Source organism: Zerene cesonia, chromosome 3 (assembly GCF_012273895.1).
Source record: "Zerene cesonia ecotype Mississippi chromosome 3, Zerene_cesonia_1.1, whole genome shotgun sequence".
NCBI lineage: Eukaryota > Metazoa > Arthropoda > Insecta > Lepidoptera > Pieridae > Zerene > Zerene cesonia.
Window position 1 is genome coordinate 2,119,275 of NC_052104.1, and position 21,906 is coordinate 2,141,180.

General features: G+C 32.4%; 1 protein-coding gene across 1 annotated transcript in view; it reads right to left on the reverse strand.

Annotated features, from left to right (window-relative positions):
- LOC119839478 (C3 and PZP-like alpha-2-macroglobulin domain-containing protein 8) overlaps positions 1-21,906 on the reverse strand; it is a 160,321-nt gene that overhangs the window by 90,302 nt on the left and 48,113 nt on the right. Inside the window, exon 2 of the mRNA XM_038365758.1 lies at positions 11,145-11,259. Coding sequence (XP_038221686.1) covers positions 11,145-11,209 — 65 coding nt within the window. The 5' untranslated portion in view covers positions 11,210-11,259. The remainder of the gene's footprint in view (positions 1-11,144; positions 11,260-21,906) is intronic.

Below are 21,906 nucleotides of genomic sequence, written 5' to 3' on the forward strand. Positions count from 1 at the left end.
CAAATCAAAGGTTTATACTCAACTTATAGGTCCTTTTAATCACTTCCTCTAGCTCTATAACAACTACATTGTAAACATTTCACTATATCAATCACTTGTAACTGTAGGTAATATATCACTGCATAACTTTTCACTATTCAGGTGGAAACGGACAGCGTTACCGCTCCGTTCCACAGCTCACGACGAAGTGACGAGTCTTGTCCGATAACTTGCTTTTATACTGATACGTAAACAACTTTCCTTTTTGGTGAGGGTAGTCTAAACACAGTCTGTTTCATTACAATCAAATCATGATAATTCATTGAATACAAATTAAATAAAAATAATGTTTAGAATAAAATAGAAATAAAAATGAGATATCTGAATCAAAATAAGTATACAAATATATACATCACAGTCACAGGGTTTGTTTAGGTTATAAATACAAATTATAATTTTAACATCTAAACGTTTTTTAAAAATATAAATAACAATTAATTAGCAAGATAAATACAAAAAACACTTGCTTATTGACAAACTAAAATCATAAATTTGTAATAATCTATCACACGCATTCTCAAAGGGAAAGACCTAGTATTTACTGTATAGTAACCATACGATACGATTCCTGCGTTTTATCTATCCAATTTTTTTGTATATTCTCTTAAGTAAGACAGGATAAAAGAAAGAGAACTTGGAGAATTAGAATTTGTTTAAAATAACTTTTAACCAAATCAATTTTCATGACGTCACAGCAAGCCTATTCGCTTAGCCTTCGAATTTTCTGGAAAGCCAATTCTAATAGATATTCCACCAATATTTTATACATCAACATACCTACATCTTTGTGTTAACGTATCTACGTGCATATCGTCACACATCTGCCAATCGGCACTTGGCTGTCTTCATAACTTATAACCTGAACCGTCATAGAAGTGAATCCATGCAGTGGGAACATATTTGGGCTGGTAGTGATATATCTATTGTCCCGAATTTATATTGTTTATCTCAACAACAGCACCAATAACGCTCTTCTCATAATCCCTAGCCTTGTACCTATGGTAAACTTTCGCAGTAACTATTAACATTGTTAATGAACTAAGATCTAGTGTAAGTTGTTTGAAATCTCAGGAGCAGAGTTGCTATTATTATACCTTGAACTTATAACAAACTGTTATGCATCTCACAAATTCTCCTTTGATGCTGTACTGTCTGTTTATTCAATAACTAGCCTCCCGTCCGCGGTTACGCTCGCGTAGACAACAAATAAATTATTCGTTTCCAACGAAAAGGCAGCACCAATGCAATTTTCTACGATTTTAGAATCTTATACCTAGTCAAATGTTTATTATAAAATAACATACTCAGAAACCAGTTTATTTTTTGAAGCCTATCCAATGATAAATCGTTTCATCACGTACTCGCGAATCTATTTTTTCATTCCTCGGTCCCATATACAGAAAACCACTATTAAAATATATTTTTTTTAAATAATATGTAGCCAATGCATTGAACTACACCACACACCACAATACAAATAATGTTGAAATCTGTATTCTTGTTTTGGGTTCTATGAAACATTACAAAGCAATGACTTTTTTAAAAATATATTTAATGTTACTGTTTACATGTATAGATTTATGATAAAGCAAAGCACTTAACTGTCATAATATATTTATTTTCGAAAATAAAATTATTATCAGTTATAAAAGTTAAGAAACCGAACAAAAAGTAAAGAGAGAAAAATCGATCTTTAACGTTTCTAGAAATCAACACAAACTCGTGGACTAAGCGAAAATGAAGTGGCTTTTAAAAGTCCAGACTTGATCCGAGATTAAATAAGTGCTTACATTTGTATTAAAAAAATAAAATACACTGAAGATTCTTAAATCTTCTTGAAACATAAAAATTATATAAAAATCGTGTCGTAAAAAAACCTTTAAACCAAAAAATGACAATCTGTTTTTTTTTCAATTAAAATTGGCAGTCATATGAAGATTTAATACTATTTTTATGGAAGTCCAAGACCAGAAATAACAATACAATTAACTTATACTCAGTACTGAACCGTGTATCAAAGGCTACTCAATATTACATCGAATCATCCTACAGGGGCATTAAGATTAAATAAAATACCTACCTATGATGGGGTAGGTTATTACACGCTTTTTTTTTTTTTTTTTTATTTATTATTAGCTTCACCTGTATGTTTGTTTGTTTGTATGTTTGTTTGTTTGTATGTTTGTTTGTTTGTAACTGACTTCTTTGGGCGCGATTTTGACCCACTTTAAACGGCCAGATTTCGTTCAAACTTTGTAGATTTATTGAGGACCGATGACAATACACTAATTTGATAAAATTATTCCAGTTTTCAATTTGCAAAATATGATTTTTGTTAAAGCGTGTTTTATAGTTTTTTTAAACTATTATATTTTATTTTATTTATTTAAATAGTACACAGGAAGTAATATGTAAAGGTGATTAAATCGCATTATATTCATAGTATTTTCTCGTGATTCATTTTACGCGAGTATTATACAATTAGATATTAAAAACTTTTTAACGGATTTTAAGTTTCCCCGTGACCACGCTCGCTGTAAAGTGTTCGAAACGTCGGGCTAGAAATATAATTAATAAATCTTTTAAAATCCGTTAAAAAGTTTTTAATTTCTAAACGCATTATATTCAAACAAAAAATAATGCATTTAATGTCTAACCAGCGTATCGGGTCATAATCAAACAGATGCCTTATAAACTAACAATTTAACAATATTACGGCGACTTACACGTTATTCACTATAACCTCACATTTAATACAACTCCAACCCCACACAAACATAAAAGCAAATCAATCATTCAACAAAATAAGCAACAATGAAAACGAAGCATAATCCATTTTCCATTCCCGTAATTGAGTGGATTAAAATGCAGACGAAATACCAAAAATCAATCGCGAATCCCAAATTAAATTTGGCTTTGCTCTAACTGAACAATATTTATTTATTTACGTTAGCAATTCGTAAATGGACACTTGCCAACTCTCTCCATAATCGATACGAATCCCTTGAGAAAGATTGCTTCAGTCGAGTGCTGCATTTTTTGTATGGAAAAGGCAGTTTTCACGAGAGAATAACGTTTGGATAATGTAATGTAATTGGATGAATAATTTCTCGACTTATGACGTTACGGTTACATTTGTTCAAGCTTGCCTTGAATATTAAATAGATGGTAATTTATATTATAGTACTCGTACCTCTCCCGTTTTACTGGTTTATAGTTTTCTATTAATAATGGATAAAGTATTACGTCTAATTCCTATATTTTTTTTAATAAAGATAATTTTGTTATTGCAAGTACAAAGTTCGATTTTAATTTAATGCGATATAAGCATTTTTATATCTATTTCTTTTATCAAGAAAACTGATCTATTATTGTTTTAATATGTATCAGTTTGTAGACTGACAAAATGAGTGTCTGTTTGAACGCGCTAATCTCAGGAAGATTAATTGTGCGTGATCCTTGAATGCTGCACATTTACAACAGGCGAAGTCTGGACGAACGGCCAGTTTTAACATAACTAATGGTAAATACTATTTCCGTCTCTCAAATTTCGTCATTTTAAGTTTGCTTTAACAATAATTAGTTTTCTTATATTATTAGTACTGAAAAGTAGCCCAAGCGTTTTCGCTTCAAAAGCTATTGACACTCACAAAGGGCGCTAAAGTAGGCGCGGGTTCCGCATAAACCGCAAAGGCCGGACTGAACTGCCGCGTGAGCTCAAACGTTCTCACGTAGGTATTTAGAATGTTCCAGAATTTTGTTAAATGTTCCGTGGTCAGTTTGCTAAGAGTTTAGGGATACTGTTTATTTTTTTTAAGTTTATAAGAAGGCTACGATCGAAAAACGACCATGAACTGTTCGAGAATAAAGTCAATGTTATAAAAATCAAATACATACTTATAAAGATAAAAAATATTATCATAAAGTTGAATATAAGGGGTGTAGTAGTTGTTAAATTTAATGTGAAGTAGGTCCACTTATAAAATTTCTACATTTAATATAGAATTTATTAAACAGACAAAACATACGCAATAACAGTGTATTTTTAATACTTTATTTATCAGTGTATTTTTTAATAAATAAAGCGTTTGTTCACCTACCACCACCGGGATAACTCCAATATAAACAAAACGTTTCTGTAAACAAAAAAGAAATCGGGAGAATAACGATATTTTCAAGTGGCTTACACCAGTTCTGGAATATATTAGGGTCGAAGTATGTTGATTGTACGATATTCGACGGGTAAATATGGGCTGAGTAAATAGGAACGAACGGTATAAATAAGGTTTGTGTGTATAAGAAAAAATTTACTCCAGGTTGAGGACCTGAGACTCAAGCTGACATTTAAAAACCGAATGCCTGTGCCCGAGAAATGGTTATTTGTGTATAATATATTTGTAGGTATGTATGTTTTTGGATACGCTGTGTAGTGAAAACGGATTGGTGGAACTTTTGCTTGTATAGTGTTGTTATATTGCTAATTGTGATTGACTATATATAAAAGCCTGTGTATACGAAAATTGCGGTATTTTTCCCGCCATTTTCCATGGTTGATGTGTTTTCTTTTCAAACAAACCAGATTTCAATTCATATGTTTAGCAACAAATGAAATTGTGTTACCTATAGGAATTATTTTGAAACGCATGTTAATAATATAAAATATGATATAATTGAACATTAAATACCGGGTACCGCAAATGCTAAACAGCATTGTATGAATAATATGCAATGTATAATTGTATAATGTATAATTCTTTGTGATTAATTTAATTTATATTATATAAACTCTGTCAAATGTGAAATGACATTATAAGTTACCAGTAAAACCTTTGAAAAGAAAAATTTATTGACGTGACAACGTCTTAGGTTGGATTTAGGTTGCGGATCGGAGTCACTCATGAAAAAGTGTAACGCCCGGTAACGTTACGATGAGTCACCGAACTATGATCGGTCCGCCGCGCGCGCAGCACTAGAGAATTAGGCGCATTGAATCGGCGCGTGCTTGTGTCTCTGTCTCTGTCTTTCTCGAGCGTTCTTGGCGTTGGAAAAAAAGACGTTGTCACGTAAAATCTTCGCCCGTAAAACCGACTTTACAGGCAACCATTATTTTTAAGGGCATTTCAACAAGCTTCTATTTGAAAAGGTTTAATACTTTTTATTTATATATGTATTATAAATCAGTTGTATCAAAAAAGTACAAAAATAAATCTCATGAACAGTTTCTAATGGAACACTTCCCGGGAATGCACGTTTAGGATTTATGAGAGGCGGTAGCACGATGCGAGCTTGGATGAAAGATTTAAAACGACTAGCAAAAGAACTGTTTATATCTTCACAAAGGCTAACCATTTTTAACGGTAGATAAGGCAATTTAACATCTAAGACATATTCTAGCATGCATATAAGATGTCATGCAAAATATACAAATATGACTGAAATTATACTTATATCAGATATAAAAATTTAAATTACATTTAGTATATAACAATGTTTATAGCTGGATTTACATCCACGATTCCCGGTATGTTCTATTAATCTTATCAATTAGTTGAATTATAGATAACACTTGAATAAAAACATGTAAAAGTGTTTGTATAGGATACCAGGGACATAAGCAAGGTATTAAATCAGTCCCTATTGTTCTATTAAAAATATCAGTACATTAAGCCTGTATATAAATTAATATGCTCAAAAAACCAATTATATATGCTCTATAAAAACCAATTGACCGCCTCCTTGGTACAGTGGTTAACGCGTGAGCGTAGAACCGAGGGGTCCTGGGTCCAATTCCCGGTGGGGACGCACAAAAAAAAAATGTCTCGGTCTGGCAGGACACAGAAGGCTGATCACCTACTTGTCCCTAAAGAAAATAGATCAGTGAAACGGATGTACATCATCTGCCCCATACCCCACTAGGGGACACGGGACTTCACATAAAAACCAATAGGTAAATATCATTGTAATTTGACATGATAAGCTTGCATAAAGAACGTTATAAGCGGATACTCATTCAGTTATTCATAAACTCGATTTAGAGCAGTTCATCAAAGCGCCGAAGCCTACAAAAGGTCTAATCACGCTAAGATTCTGTTTACACGGCCTACAAAAGTGAAACAGCAAGACGGGCCAACGCAAGGATGTGTGGGAACTAGATACCGCTTATAATATAACAATATTTTATAATTTTAATAATTACTGTTTAGCATTTCAGTCTAGTGTCGCAACTTGTAAGTAATAAAATACAGAATAAGTGTGGACCAGGCCTGACCAGGCCAGACCTTTAATATTTCTCAATAAAGTTGATCGTTTCAATTTAAACATCATTAATCAATTTAAACATCATCATAAATAATTATTTATCGGGCTATGTGTCAAATTTAAAACGGTCCATTTCATTTTTTATAGCAATGATTTTATCTAGAGAGGAGAAGTAATGTCAACTTTAAATATATTAATGCTAAGATTATACTGCTAAGCTAATACACAATAGTCTGAGACTATTTGTACCATCCAGTCGTATCTAATTCCATGGGCCAAATGCTAAGGCCAGTGGGTCGGTGGGAGGAATGAATAATTCATTAAGACGTAATGAGCTGCCACGCTTTCAGTCGCCTGTAGAGAATTTATAGAGTTGTTTTTAAAAAGCGTATCTTATCTTGAATATCGGTAGTCTATGTATTCTATGGTGTCAGGATTTAGGGATTTATGAGTTTCGGAATGTTTTTAATATCTTCCCAGTTGGAGCGTTATTCATTATTTTTATTTACATATTTAATTGAACAACATTTCTTTGAAATTTTCGACTTAAATTATGATGGTATTATTTAATGACACAATTGTCTGTGTTCTCGTATTTTGTTTGATTGCGTACAATTATTCACACAATTTATTATTGTTTTCAGATTATTCATAATTAGTCTTCAACATAATGCGTTTTTAATGAGCAAGCGATTAATACGAATACTATCATATTATGAAAATATTGTTATTACTTTATATTAACTGCTTCATAGTTTTGTAAACAAAAATAAAACGGTGTCAACTATGGTCATTACAAATCAAGCAAAAAACAAAGCAATATTCCTTAAGAACATAAACATTTTTAACATAAATTCTTAATCCAATTTGACGCAGCATAATCCATAACCTAACTTTTCCCGCCAAACATTAAAGGACTGAAATGGTAATAACAAATCGAAACCCGCCGAACGGTAGCGAATATTGGCAAGATACAATTCATTCTGTGGCTTCGAACATTCCAGATGGCGCTCGACACACCCGGTTATTAACTCTATATTATTAGGAATTGGATCAGAGTTACATATTAAAAGGAAGATTCTCGAATGTTCTAATAGAAGTGGTTGACGTCTTAATGGTTTTAGTTTTGTCGGTAATCATGTTAATATATAAGAATCTCACTATTCGCTCCTTGGAAATGTATACTAAGATGTTATTTTTTATCCTATTAATAGTTAGTTCAGTCAAATTTTTATTAAATCGTCGTCGGATATGGATCAGTTTTGATTGTAACCCTAACAAAATTACTTTTAACAGGCTATTTTAATTGACGCCGTAAAATAAAATATAAAAATTTAGTATAAAAAAGCACAAACTTTTCGAACAAATAATTAAATGAGTCATAATCTTGAGTATTAATTTTAATACCAGACAAAGTTCAAAAGACCGTCTATAAGGTTTCATAAAGCTACTTTGAAGTCGATGTTACGTGTTTTTTTTTCCTTTGATCGTCATTTTAATAAAGACACTTCTGTCACGTTTCGTTATATCTAAAAATAAAATCCCAATTATTTTTGAGCTCGAAAAACAATCCTTTTGATATGTGGTCTTCGTTCATATTAAGCTCGGGTGCGAATTATTATAATCGAATTAATTAAATTATTTTTGAAAAAAGGTGAGATTAAAACGTTAATTGGACAGCGAAATGTAAAGAAACAAGGTTCAAAGGTCATAACGAAGTTGTAGCGAACTGTATTTATTAATATTTAAAAGGAACAAAGTTTTAATTGGTGTAACATTCATCATCATCAGCCCATATATGTTCCCACTGCTGGGACACAGGCCTCCTATGAGGGTTCAGGCCATAATCCACCACGCTGGCCAAGTGCGGGTTGGCAGATGTCACATGTCGTCGAACTTTTGATTCTCGGACATGCCGGTTTCCTCAAGATGTTTTCCTTCACCGTTTTAAGCAGTGGTGATGTTATCTACATGCGCAGATAAATTGAAAAATCAATTTATTTCTTGCGCGCTCGCCCGGTCTCGAACCCCGACTTATCGATTTTGAAGTCCGAGGTTCTCACCACTGAGCCACCACTGCACAATGTGTAACATTACGTTGCAGTTATTATAATGACAATATATGTATTAAAAGTGAAAATTTAAAACAACAATCGTGGGTGAAATAATAGACTATTCTATAGAACCTTTAAAGCTGTGGGCCTGAAATTATTTGAATTACGTTAAAGCAACTAGCGTTGAAACTAAAATAACTACACCCTAATAAAGCATACATTATTATACATTCATCAACCACCAATACAGTTTTACATGATAAAGACAGTCATATAATAAATGATGCGAAATTTCATCAGAAAGCTGTAACTTTGGAACTGGTTTCATTAGGGCGGGTGCCCTAAAATTTTATGATGGCCGAGAAAGTTCGGCGATAATCATTTTTCAAAGGCCTCAGGATACGACTTGCAAACAATGGGGGTTGAGGCTAATTTTGTGCCGCAGTCATTGTGTTAACGACGTCTTAACTATTTCACGATTGCCGCGGCTTATTTGCGAATTCTGAACAATGTAACGAATTCCATTATCTCGAGAGGTAACTAACTCCAAGTGAATAGACTTTGAGCTAAATATTTATACTAAAATACTTAATACATTAAACAGTATGGAATCTGTATGTGGATAAAGGGAAATCGTTTTACGTAATTGTAAGCGACACACGTTGTCTATTGGTATCCTTAACAATTAGTTGCATATGGTGACGATTGTAAAATTAAGATTATAAGGGATTTGCAAAATATACAATATTAACATAACATTTATGCTATTGATAATATAAACCTAAAGAGTTATTTGTTAGAACGCGCTTATCACACGAACTTTTTGACCTATTTCAATAATTTCAGCGTTGGATATTTACGGCATATAAGTATATACGAGAGAAGCTGGAACGGATTGTTAATATTAATATAAAATATATGAAATCAGAATTACTGAATTAATATGTAATGTATGTATCTTCATATTATAATAATTTTACTTAACACAATATTTTCATTCAAAAGAAGGCTCTGTCCTTATAGTAATAGACTCACTATTTAATTCTACAGAAATATGTCACTATTTATTATTAAGATATTCTAACTATTGTTACATATTCAGTAAAACAATAAAGATTGAAGGCTTTATGTCTTACAGCACTTTTTAAATAATACCTCTTACAATTTTGTAACGTATATATTAAATTATACGTACAAAGACCTCTTATTTAATAATTTTGTCTAACGATCTTCAAACTGTCTTATTATACCGTTACGTCCGTGACTTTATTGGCTACAGTCAGCGTTTTTGGTGATTGATGGAAAGCTCTAATGATACAGCCTCTCAAGTCGAGGCTCAGCTGTCATCGTAATTATGATACCTTTGACATTGTCCTTATTCACCAAACAACAAGACAATGATTTAATGCGACACAATTAACGTAGCATTGTTCATTTTGTGGTGTTTAAAGAGGATATTTTTCTAATCTTTGGGGGAGGCCTATGTCCAACAGTGGACGTCCTAAAAGGCTGCAACGTTTTCTAATTATTTCTACTGATATCATAAATGCGGAAGTAACTCTATCTGTATGCTTGCTTCTTCACGTCTTACCCGCTAATCCTAGCTTGAGATATCAGAAAAGATATAGGATAGGTATTATCCAGGATCCTATGTAGGTTTTCCTTCGACTGTAATATATTCGTTAGTTTTTAATATATCTAATTATATTTAAAATGTTAATAAACGTTTTTAGGAAAAACCAAATTTGATAAAAAATATACGTTGTCTTTTGTAGTTTATTTATTATCATCGATAAACTATCTGCATGTTAAGCAGAGTAAAGGGCGGTCAGTCTATTGATGAATGTCTCATCAGCACAAAAAATGCTTCGGTGTTTCAAAGGTCATGTAGGAACTGACAAGACTTGGCTTTTAGCCAGCAATAGTTAAGCTAAATCAAATCCCTACAAGTGATTATAGACTTAGAAAACTCGCCGCTAGACATATCATAAAAAGACATAAAGAAAGAAAGATAATTTAAAAATGTATGTCAGATGCACATTATTTAGCTAGTAATTTACATATTTAGTTCAATGAAATAAACTGTTCAAAATAACAGTTCATCCAGAAAATATTAGCAGAAATTCGAGCCACAGCTCGGCCTGCATCTTTAAAATGTTGTTTGCATTTAGATACATCGCACAACAACATTTCGCATGATGCCTTGACACGTTTTCACTTTCATAAAATGAAACGGTTTTAGAGAGAAGGTCGAGTAGTCGCGTTAACCATTTATAATATTTGGAACGAAAAATATACAAGTATCAAGTGTCGTTTGTGAATTATTTTAAATATAACAGTTTTGAGGTTTTTATTAAAAGCGCACTTGAGTGTCGTGGATCATTAAGCGATAATTACGTCAATTTATATTGTATTGTTATTTAGAATTGATGAGGCAATAGAACGTAAGTGTTTTACGTTATTTAAAAAACTGATTTTTAACACTAATTTATAAGACAATAACAATAACAATATCTTGATTTATAACAAGGAAAGAACATTGAATAAAATCTATTCGTTTCTGGTATAACTAACCTTTTTAACGAGCGAAGGAAAGCAACTTATAACTTGTTTATTTATTATTTTAATATGGAGGGTCCATATTTTTGTAGATACTTTTTCTATGAATCAAAAATAAGTTTGAAAATCGATTCATTAAGCAGTCAATAAATAAAATTATTCCCATTTATTTACGTTGTATTATAAATAAAATTTGGTGCTGTTTGTCCGTATCATGTCACATGTAATACTTACGTAGTGCATTTAGCCGCAGTAGCGGTAAAGAAAAGGGCCAATATCAAAAGTGCGCCTGCGGCCATTTTTATGAATCCTTGTCAGCGCATTTCCGAATTCAACCTTCCAGAATGTTCTGAAACAAAAAAATACAAATTTTAATAACAATTCAAACAGTTTTTAAAGTACGAATGTGATTAAAATAGATAAAAAAAAGTAAAATACCAATTACTAGTAGTAGTATTACTAAACTACAAAGACAATTAAATATCTGACTGACATAACTTTATCCTTCACACATTTGGCAGTTGGCGAAGCAAGGACAACGTCTAGTCAGATTGTTTTCGTATTATAATAGCAATAATTCAATATATCCCGAGGCCCGTATCCTTATCCTCACCCTTCCCAGTCCATTCCTTTATTCCCGTCGTCAATAATAATAATTATACAGAGGCACTACCTGCGAATTTTCATGGGCGGTGGTGATCGCTTACCGTAACGGACCACTAGAGTTGCCCGCCATGACATAAAAATGTGTATATCTTAAAATTTTACTATTTCACTAATACGCCGGAATAAGCCAATTTTTTTCGTTATTTCGCAATTTTATACAAATAAAACCCACAACAGAAATAGCAAAGCATTGGCTCAATTTTCTCTACGTACACTTGAGACTCGAGTTCCTCAACACGGAATTGAAATTGACTATAATCATACGAAAACCACACCCTAGGTCTAATTTATGGTCTAATTCATATTTGCTTCTAGAACGTATTAAGAGCAATAATCGCACTAAGTTTGATTCTGCAAATAAGCAAATGTTACTTTAAAATAAAGCATGTTTTAGCATTCTTATATTACGTACTACTAAAATAGTTTAGTATGTTTTGTGAATATATTGCAGTTTTTTTTTGTTCTGTAGTGCTAATATATACTATATCTCATAATAATCTGTATTGTTTAGTAAGTAAGTAAGTCCGAATTTTTATATTGAACAAAAAAGTAGCGATTTTAATTAAAACTTTCGAAATACTACCTATTGTATCGTGTGTAATGTAATTCAAATATAAGTGCTATAATAAAGTAGATATAGGTATATCAAATATCAATATTCAAATCTGTACTCGCCAATAAAATTAAAATCTTAATTTAGGAATACCATCTTTTGTTTCTGCTTTAAATAAGAAATATGACGTGCAAATTCCTTTTGACACATATCGCATGACCTAAATACATTGGAATGTAACACGCTACTGAGATAATTTAGAAGCATGACGAACATTCTTGAATTCCAATGTAAAGAACGTTCTAGAATCTCACCCGAAATCGGCGGTTGACATCATTAGCGATTCACTTTTGTAATTTGCGACGTAAAAGGGTAGGGCAATATATGTTACCTGTCTGCTACACATGGTACCCTAACCGTTAGCACCTTTGTTAAGTTTATGTAAGGGTCCTTAACTAGAGGGTCCGTCTTTCTACGAGGTTGGTTTCCCTCTGCATTACGCGGAAAAGGGATATGTTTTTCCTTTTAATTTATACTTCGCTCAGTTGGTTTCGTCCTTCTTTTAAGGAGTGTAGAATGGTGCGGTCTTTGATGTTAACGCCTAATGCTGTGGTTAGATTTCTAAAGAGAGGTCAGTGGAGCACCTAATATGCCAAATACACTAACGCAAAAAAACATTCTTATCATTAAGTATTGTAGAAAATTTAAACATTCCAATTTCAAATTTCAAACATTTAATAACAAATATTTAAAAAAATACACATAAAATTACTGTATTATTTTATATATTACTAATTAATAGATAATATTAATATGTTATGTTTGTTTTAGCCGCTCCAAGTGGGTCAAAGTATTTATATTTTTCTACCCGGTTCCAAAAATTTATGAAATCGCATGTAAATCTGAGTACTGTATCACCCAGATATTCTGGACATTGGCAGAATTTATATAATACGTGGAGCCATTAATTAAGAAAAAATGACGAAATTCAGTACCAATACCTATTTAAAATAAATCAATTTGATGATTTTTGACATTAATAATTATACGATATAAATTTAGGAACTAACTAATGTGCAAAATGTGTGCCTTAGTAATATGGATTATAATGAAATGAAACACAAAAAAATATATACACACTAGCTGCGCCCCGCGGTTTCACCCGCGTAAGTCCGTATCCCGTAGGAATATCGGGATAAAAAATAGATGTTGGCCGATTCTCAGACCTACCCAATATGCTTACCAAATTTCAGAGGAATCGGTCAAGCCGTTTCGGAGGAGTATGGCAACGAAAACTGTGACACGAGAATTTTATATATTAGAAATTAGAGAGAACATGTCTTATTAAAATACACTAGATCTCGTTGACACTCGAAAACTATTTCTGTCATTAAACGTTTTTATATAAAACGATTAAAAGATAGCAGAGACATCCTTAGCATACATTTTACGCCCCAATAAGGTGAGAAAATTAGAAGCTCAGATGGATGCCGGGTGGTACTTATCTTTAGAATGTTGGTGAAGCACAAAATAACGTAAATACAGCTATTGCGTTATACACACGCTTTTACAAAACTATCACGAAAACGGGTTTTATATTCGTGCATGTCCCACAAAGTTAGTGTTTGTGAAACGAAAACATTTTTGGCGTATTGTGTTTGTCTGTATAACTAGAGAAATACTCAGCGAAATACCTACTAGTCATATTATAAAGGTATAGTAACTCTGCTTACCTTTCTCTTCATTACACTTAAACCACGAAACTGATTTGGATGAGATTCTGTACATAGATATAATTAAACATACGCTAATTAATATCTCTGTACATTTAGAAATTAAAAAGTTTTTAACGGATTTTAAACGCGATTTATTCATTATATTATTAACCCGACGTTTCGAACACTTTACAGCGAGCGTGGTCACGGGGAGACTGAGATGTTATATGTCTTGAAGGTCTAAAAAATTGTTGTTTGTGAACTACCTCCACCTATTTCTCCACAATTGGTATGTGGAAAAATCCGTTGAAAAGCTTTTAATTTCTAAATGTATAATACTCGCGTAAAATCAAACACAAGAAAATACTATCTCTGTACATAATTGGCGTGTAGTAATAGACGTATGCTTTAACTATATTAATTTTTGTGCTTTCCTATGTGGCTGTGTCCGCGTTGTACCAAAATTATCAGAATCGGCTTGACTGAATTTGTAAATTAAATGTAATTTTTTATATATATCCAGCAATTTGAAAATAGGTTCTAATCTGTCCACAGTCCTAACTGGGTCTAAGCCTAAGGGATGAGCGTCCAGATATAACAAGGTTTGCCGACTCATCTAGTATTTAGAGAATAGACAACAGATTCAGAAATTAAAGACTTTTAAGGAAATAATAAATAAATTGCGTTTAAAATCCGTAAAAAATTGTTAATTTCTAAATATATATACTTTGTAACATCAGACACAAGAAAATACAATGATAGAAGACAATTCCACAACAACAGTATTAATATTACAGAGCACTGTATTTCTTTGAATTTATAAACGTGTCAGTTTTAAGAGTTGTTTTTAACTTAGGCATCAGTTTATAGTCGCGGTGTAGTCTGGCCTAGTTTCATACAGTTTAGCTTCATATAATGTCACAAACAAAATAGCTTTATAAAACTTGTTGTTTATATTATTAAAGAGTTTAGTACATGTGACGGGTTGTTTGCATAATTCTAACTTTTCGTATTCAAACGTATTCCGCAAACCTTTATAAAGCAGGATATATTTAAATACTTCAGTTTTCTGACTTGTTTCAGGCTAATTTCAAATGTGAGATACTTTTTAATGTAGTTTACACTATTATAGTATAAAATTATTGTAGTTTTCAGGATAAATTTTAAAATATAATCTATTTTATACAAAACAATTAATTATATACTTACTAATGTATGTTTATATGAATAAATACAAATTCTTTCACCTTAATAAAGCAATGAGATTAACCATAGTTTCAATATTTAATATCAATTGACAAGGTACATAGCATTGTTCAGTAATAATCATTCAACAAACAAATATACAATATGTACGTAATATTTAATGATCATTATAACTTTAAGCGTATCGGTTAACTATTTTATCATAGTCGTAACAGCAAATAACTCCGTATTAAGTTCAAACAATCATATATCTCAATAATAACCACTTAATTTGCGCACGTTTTACCTCAGAGTCGAATATTCACGTAGGGGCATTAATTGTGCTGAGTCGTAATCTAAATATCTAATTGTTAGTGATATAAATCCTCTAATAGTGTTTAACTATAGAAGGTTGGTAAACAAAATTGTGTATAATAGACTAGATGACGTGGCGTCATTCGTGTGGTACTCAGAAAAACTGTATGCCTAGCCTATGTGCTAATCCAGACTATTATCTGTCTCTGTACCAAATTAATTCATACAGATATGATAAGCTGTTTTCAGTACAAAACAGTAACAAACGTCCATATTATTATTACCATTCAGTTACCGTTAGTAGGATATAGTATTAAGCAAAGTCGTTTTCTCTGTCTAACCCTTTAACCCTATGTATTCTTAAATATTTGAAACTACGCAATGGAATTTGATAGAGGTTTTTTTAGTAGATAGTGGTTCAAGGGGAAGGTTTATAATATGTATAACAACATCTATTAAATTACTCCGAATTTAACGCATGCAAAGCCGCTGGCAAAAGCTTGTTCTAAAACAATTTACATGCAAAACGCTCTGCCGTACCGTAAACCGTACCCCTCAATTAGATATAATAAAGTGAAGTGTAAATTCATCTTTAAAATAGAGGCATTTAGCTTGACACAAAGCTTATCCATCTTCAAAAACAATCTACTGAAAGCGAAATTAATTTGGCGATATAAATCAAGTCAATGATAAAATACGGGGTGGGCTTGTTTATGTCCTGTTGCCACGCGGAAATTGAATTAGTTTTTGATAGAATTGCTTTGTAATCTGTGAATAGTCAGCCATTTTGGGAACCTTCTGGAATGTATCGCGAGACTTCCGTGCCTTTTTAGTAATTCTATTACATAACTTTTTAGAAATTAAACACTTATTAACGGATTTTAAACGCGATTTATTCATTATATTATCAAGACTCAGTCTCCCCGTGACCAGGCTTGCTGTAAAGTGTTCATAATGTCGGGTTAATAAGAAAATAAATAAATCGCGTTCAAAATCCGTTGAAAAGTCTCTAACTTCTATTTTTTATATGTATAATACTTTGTGTAAAATCAAACATAAGAAAATACTTTATCTAACTTTATTTTTGCCGATGTACATGTTAGTTCAGTTAAGATACTTACATAACATGTATGTTTTAAATATGAATTGCGTGAGTTTTATAGTATAATTATAGTAGTTTTGAAACACTTATATTAAGAGTTATGTGCACATAACTCTTAATATAAGTGTTTGTTGCTAGGGTATGAGAGTGCCGATGTAGGTGTAGTCAAAGTTATAATATGATCTTCACTAAGATTATAAAAAGAAAACGTGTGCTTTTTTGCATGTTGATAACGTTTTCACGCAAAAACCACTAGATCAAAAATTATTGTACCTTAAGAAAGCTGCAGCTTCAATGAGTGACATAGGCTATATTTATACCAGAGGCGAAGCCGGGACGAACAGTCTAGTCTTTAATAAAGTTAGTTCGCTCTTGTATTGTTCACTACCTTTAAAAGGGTCTGCCTGACTTGAAACAAATATTCTTATAAAATAATTCGTGATAATTAAAACATTATAGAAATACTAGCTGCACCCCGCGGTTTCACCCGCGTAAGTCTGTATCCCGTGGGAATATAGGGATAAAAAGTTGCCTATATGTTACTCCAGTTGTCCAGCTTTCTACGTAACAAATTTCATTGCAATTGGTTCAGTAGTTATGGCGTGAAAGAACAACATACACAAAAACATCCTTACAAACTTTCGCATTTATAATATTAGTATGATTTATTAGATAGTATATATTTATTTTACATGATAAAGTACCTACGCATGTAATCGCGTACAGGTTTTGTTAATCAAATTAACTACAATGAGGTATGTTGCAAGAAGAGATGAAAGTACAATTTTAAATTCACCTCAAATGAATGAAAAGTGTAAAATAAAATGAAACCGTGTGAAGCGCTTTCTAGAAACCTTCAACTGAAAATCTCACGATCAATGCATCTCGAGAAGGACGAATCGCACTTGACCCGTGTACATTGTAAACTGTCGAGACACAGTATAAAGAGAAATATACGGTAGTACAAATCCTTTGATCTCCTAGTAAAGACGAAAGCGTCACAAGCTATATAAATATAGTGAAAACGCAGTTCCTGATCACAATTAACCAGTCTAAACCTCTTCGTTGAACGACTATATGCCGACTGTCGCCAAGGCAAGTCTATGGACTAAATTTCAACTACAAAACGCGACTGTTTGTGTGAGTCCCCACTGGGAAACCAATTCTGAACCCCTGGTATGTTAGCTCCCACGTAAAGCCACAGCAAACAAATCAGTCAAAATGTATTCTATTTATTGTATTCAAAATAAATTATAATTTAACAATTATATAACAACTAGCTGTTCGCCCTGACTTCGCCACTGGTATATATATAGCCTATGTCACTCATTGAAGTTGAAGCTTTATAACAGTGATGGAATTTTTGAAATCGGTCCAGCCGTTCACGCGTGATCGAGCGACAAAGGGAAATAGGGATTCACTTTTATATACATATAGATAACATATAGTTAGTATAGTCAAAGTTTTATATTTAAGCTCCAACATTGATTTACATATAGGAAATTAATAAACATGTAAGCGTATCTAGCCGAAAGCAATAATAAACACCTTAAAATAGTATATAGTAAGGGCTAATCAGATTGAAATTCCCCTCTCAGAATTAATCGGATTCTTTATAGTACATCTTATACCAGCCTACTACGTTTTACAGTATAAAACGACGTATAAAAAGAGCCAATACTTTATCAAGCCTAAAATATACAGAGCGTTTAACCGTGAAATTTTTGTAAGGGCTTATGGACAGCTTGATGCTAGATACCCGCAGAAATTTACGACCTGATAAACCTTCACCATTTAACCTAGATCCCTTTGGAGCGGCGCGGCTAGTTCGATTCATTCTTTTCCCGTGTAAAGAATGTCGGGGCGAGAGGTCAACATTGGATGGCCGTTGCAGAGTTGTCTGTTAAATGGATTACCCCGATTAACTATGAGCGATCTCTGACCCGTATAGGCTGACGCATGATTAGCCCTAAGCTTGGATTAAATGTGTTGCCTTTGTCGCGTTTTATAAAAATGTTTTGCTTGTTTTTTTGGCGGCGTAACGACTGGGTAATAAATTCTTGGATAACGTATAATTAAATGATTATTCGAGCCATGGTATTTTATGGTAGGCAACATGGAGAGCAACACATATAATTTGTGTTTTGGCCTTTTGGCTACGGGCGACGCAACTAGCTACTTAAATCAGAGATAGTATAAAAATACAGTGAAACCTGGTTAAGTGAGACATCAAAGGACCTGCAATGTCGTTTCACTTTTAGAGGTATTCCACTTACCCAGTGTCTCAGATATGCAGGTATAAATAAATATCTGTCTCATTTACAGAGGGTTCCATTAATAGAGGTGAGAATACAGGTTATTTCAGTTATACAGGTGCGATCATTAAATAAAATAACGTGTTATGTATGTATGTAAACTAAAACTGAAGGTAATTGAAGCTCAAAATTTGTACTTACGTACTTGGAATTACGTGTGGAATTTGTGGGTAGAATAAGAATGAGTAAACAAATAATGTTATCTCAGTTACAGAGGTTTATGCATATAAAATTTACTCGCTGTCTCAGTTATAGAGGTAACTATGATGATAAATCGAAAGAACAAATCCCAGATATAGAGGTTTACCTCTTCCCACTAACAGAGGTAATTCAGTGCCAAAGTATTGGGACCTCAGCATGAGTTCCAGCTATGGAGGTTTCTCACTTATCCAGGTCCCACTTAACCAAGTTTCACTGTATTATGAAATATCTTGTTATATTTTTACTTTCAGTCAAAAGAAATATACAGTTTATACGTAATTATAGTGTTATCGAAATGTGATACGAATATCTTCATTTACATTCACGTCAATCTTATCTATAAAATGTAATGATAAGCACGCAAGAAACAAATTGTCCTTCCTGATAAATAATTTAACCTTACGCTGTTAATTCTAAAACACTGAATACAAATGCGATTTAATTTGAATCGCCCACAATCCAATATTATCACATATACATAATACAATTATTTAAACATAAAATTGGGTTCAAAAACATCGCTATATTCCCATCAACTCATATAAACCAAATTATAATATTGGAAAAATTTATTCCCAAACAATGTACAAAGAAAAACACGGATTTATGGCTTAAAACTCAAAGTTTCTGGATTCGATTACCGTTCAAGTTAGAGGTAAAGTCCTTGAACCTGTCATACTTGTTTATAGAGAAACAGGGCTTAAGAGTTAAAAATATCTATGTTCTGGTATAGGAAGGCACTTGATGCTGAAATGTCATACGCTCCAAACATTGGCCGAATCCAATTCTGTGTTATTGTACTATTATCACAAGGGGTTGGTTATCATTTAGAAATATATTAATATCGTATGCATAGCCAAAAGAAACCATTTCAAAACAAAATTCATGGGAATGATATGTTTCACCGAGGTAAAAAGTATAGTATTTTTTATAGTAAAAAATAGTAACAGTAATAGTACTATCATATATTATATAGTACCTCCAGACGCAAAATTAAACGTATCATACAATAACATTAAAAAGATATACTCAGCATTTATATTATTAGTATAGATATTATAGGCAAAGCAAAGATTAGATTTGGACATCAATATGCTTAATTGCATACAACTTTTATCCCAATATTCCTACGGGATACGGACTTACGCAGGTGAAACCGCGGGGCGCAGCTAGTACATAATAATTCAGTTCTAAATATAGCACAGTCTAAAGTAAACCCAAAACTTCCACAAACTAGAGAGCATAGTGCAAAATGTAACAAAGTGAATTCACATAAGAGGCTAAGCATCAAACTCTAAGTCAATTTGAAAAACAAACACCATTTGTCTTCCTAGACAAGCGACTAATGTAACTTGCCAAAGTTTTATGTGCTTTTACATTAGGGGGCGGAATTTTTGCTTTAGAGGAAAAGAATTTTAGTATTACTTGAAGCCCTGATCAATGCATGCAAAATGCATTAGCTGCTTATATGTTTATAATTTTCCTCTTGGACTGTCTATCTATAAATTTTGACTATTTGATTTAATATGTATATTTGATTTAATACGTATCATAAATATGAAATATGAAAATTCAACTCTTCTAAAACTCTTACTAAAGTAATTCACGAAGTAATTGCGAGTACATTATATAGTTTCAAAGTTCCCCTGGGTTATTATTCCGCCATATTCTGGAGGTAGCGGAGGTACCTAGTTTATTTACAATCTTAGCGAGCATGCAAATTAATTGCGTAATAATTAACAAAATATGTAGTCTTATTTATATTTTGTGAATACATGTTCTGATTTATTGCTTACTAGCTTTCGCCCGCTGCTTGCGTGTGGGCAAAGGAAATTTCCAATAGAATGAGATGTTTATCCGCAGTAGGAAGTACCATATGCCCCTCACTACGCACTCCTTCACTTCCTTTCTTCACCAGCACAAAAAATCGCATCATAAGATCGCGAAAGAAAATCAAATAAGCACACTTTTGCATTTTAAGAATAGAACTATATAGCCCAAGAGCTCACGACGGCCAGACCTTTGTTATTTTATAAAAGCTTTTAGGTGTAAATAGAGGTATTTAGGTGCGAGCGACCAGCGAATACTGAGTTTGGGTAGTGGTTACTTGGGCAGGTAACAGGTAATACAAGTAGATTATAGTAATAGTTTTACCCTTGGTTATGGGACCCTAAAAAGACGTGCCTTCGTATAAGAAGCTTGGTAATGCATTATGATAATTAAATGATTGTGCAATTAAATATTTTTTGTTACTATTATTTTTAATAAAATATTTTACTGGGGACGAAGTTTTTCACCTGTATTAAAAGATAAGTCATAAGGAAGGGAAACAAATATCGATGTAAAAGTATTCCAGCATAAATATTAAGAAATTAATACCAATATATTTGAATGAATGTTAAAATTTTAATTTAGTATACTAATTATTACATCGTTCAATAATATACCAATGTCTAATTTAATTTCGCATTTAGCTGTAAGTGGATATTCAAAACATAACTGACCTAATTTGATAATTACAATTTTATTCTACCCATTTGGTTTTGCACGCTCGTGCAAAAATTGGCTGCAACAACATTCAAATTATGATAATATTTTAATGAACACACAATTTTACGATACGAGATTTTTTATCTGTGAAATTGATATCTTCATTGGTACTCATATCTTCATAAACACGCAGGCAAAGTTGCGGGCAATAGCTAGTCTACAAGATAGATTGCTATCATTCCAAACTAAACAAAATGTACAATATGGAAATTTCTATAAGAAGAAATCATTTTAAAATAAACAAATATTATATTTACATAAACAATGTCCACATAAAACATTTTCACTATTAGGAACCGAACCAGCAACCTCTGTCTGATTGAACCTAACCATTCACCACCTAACATTGATCCTAAAACTCTAAGCACCATATTTGATAATTCCAAAGGTAATG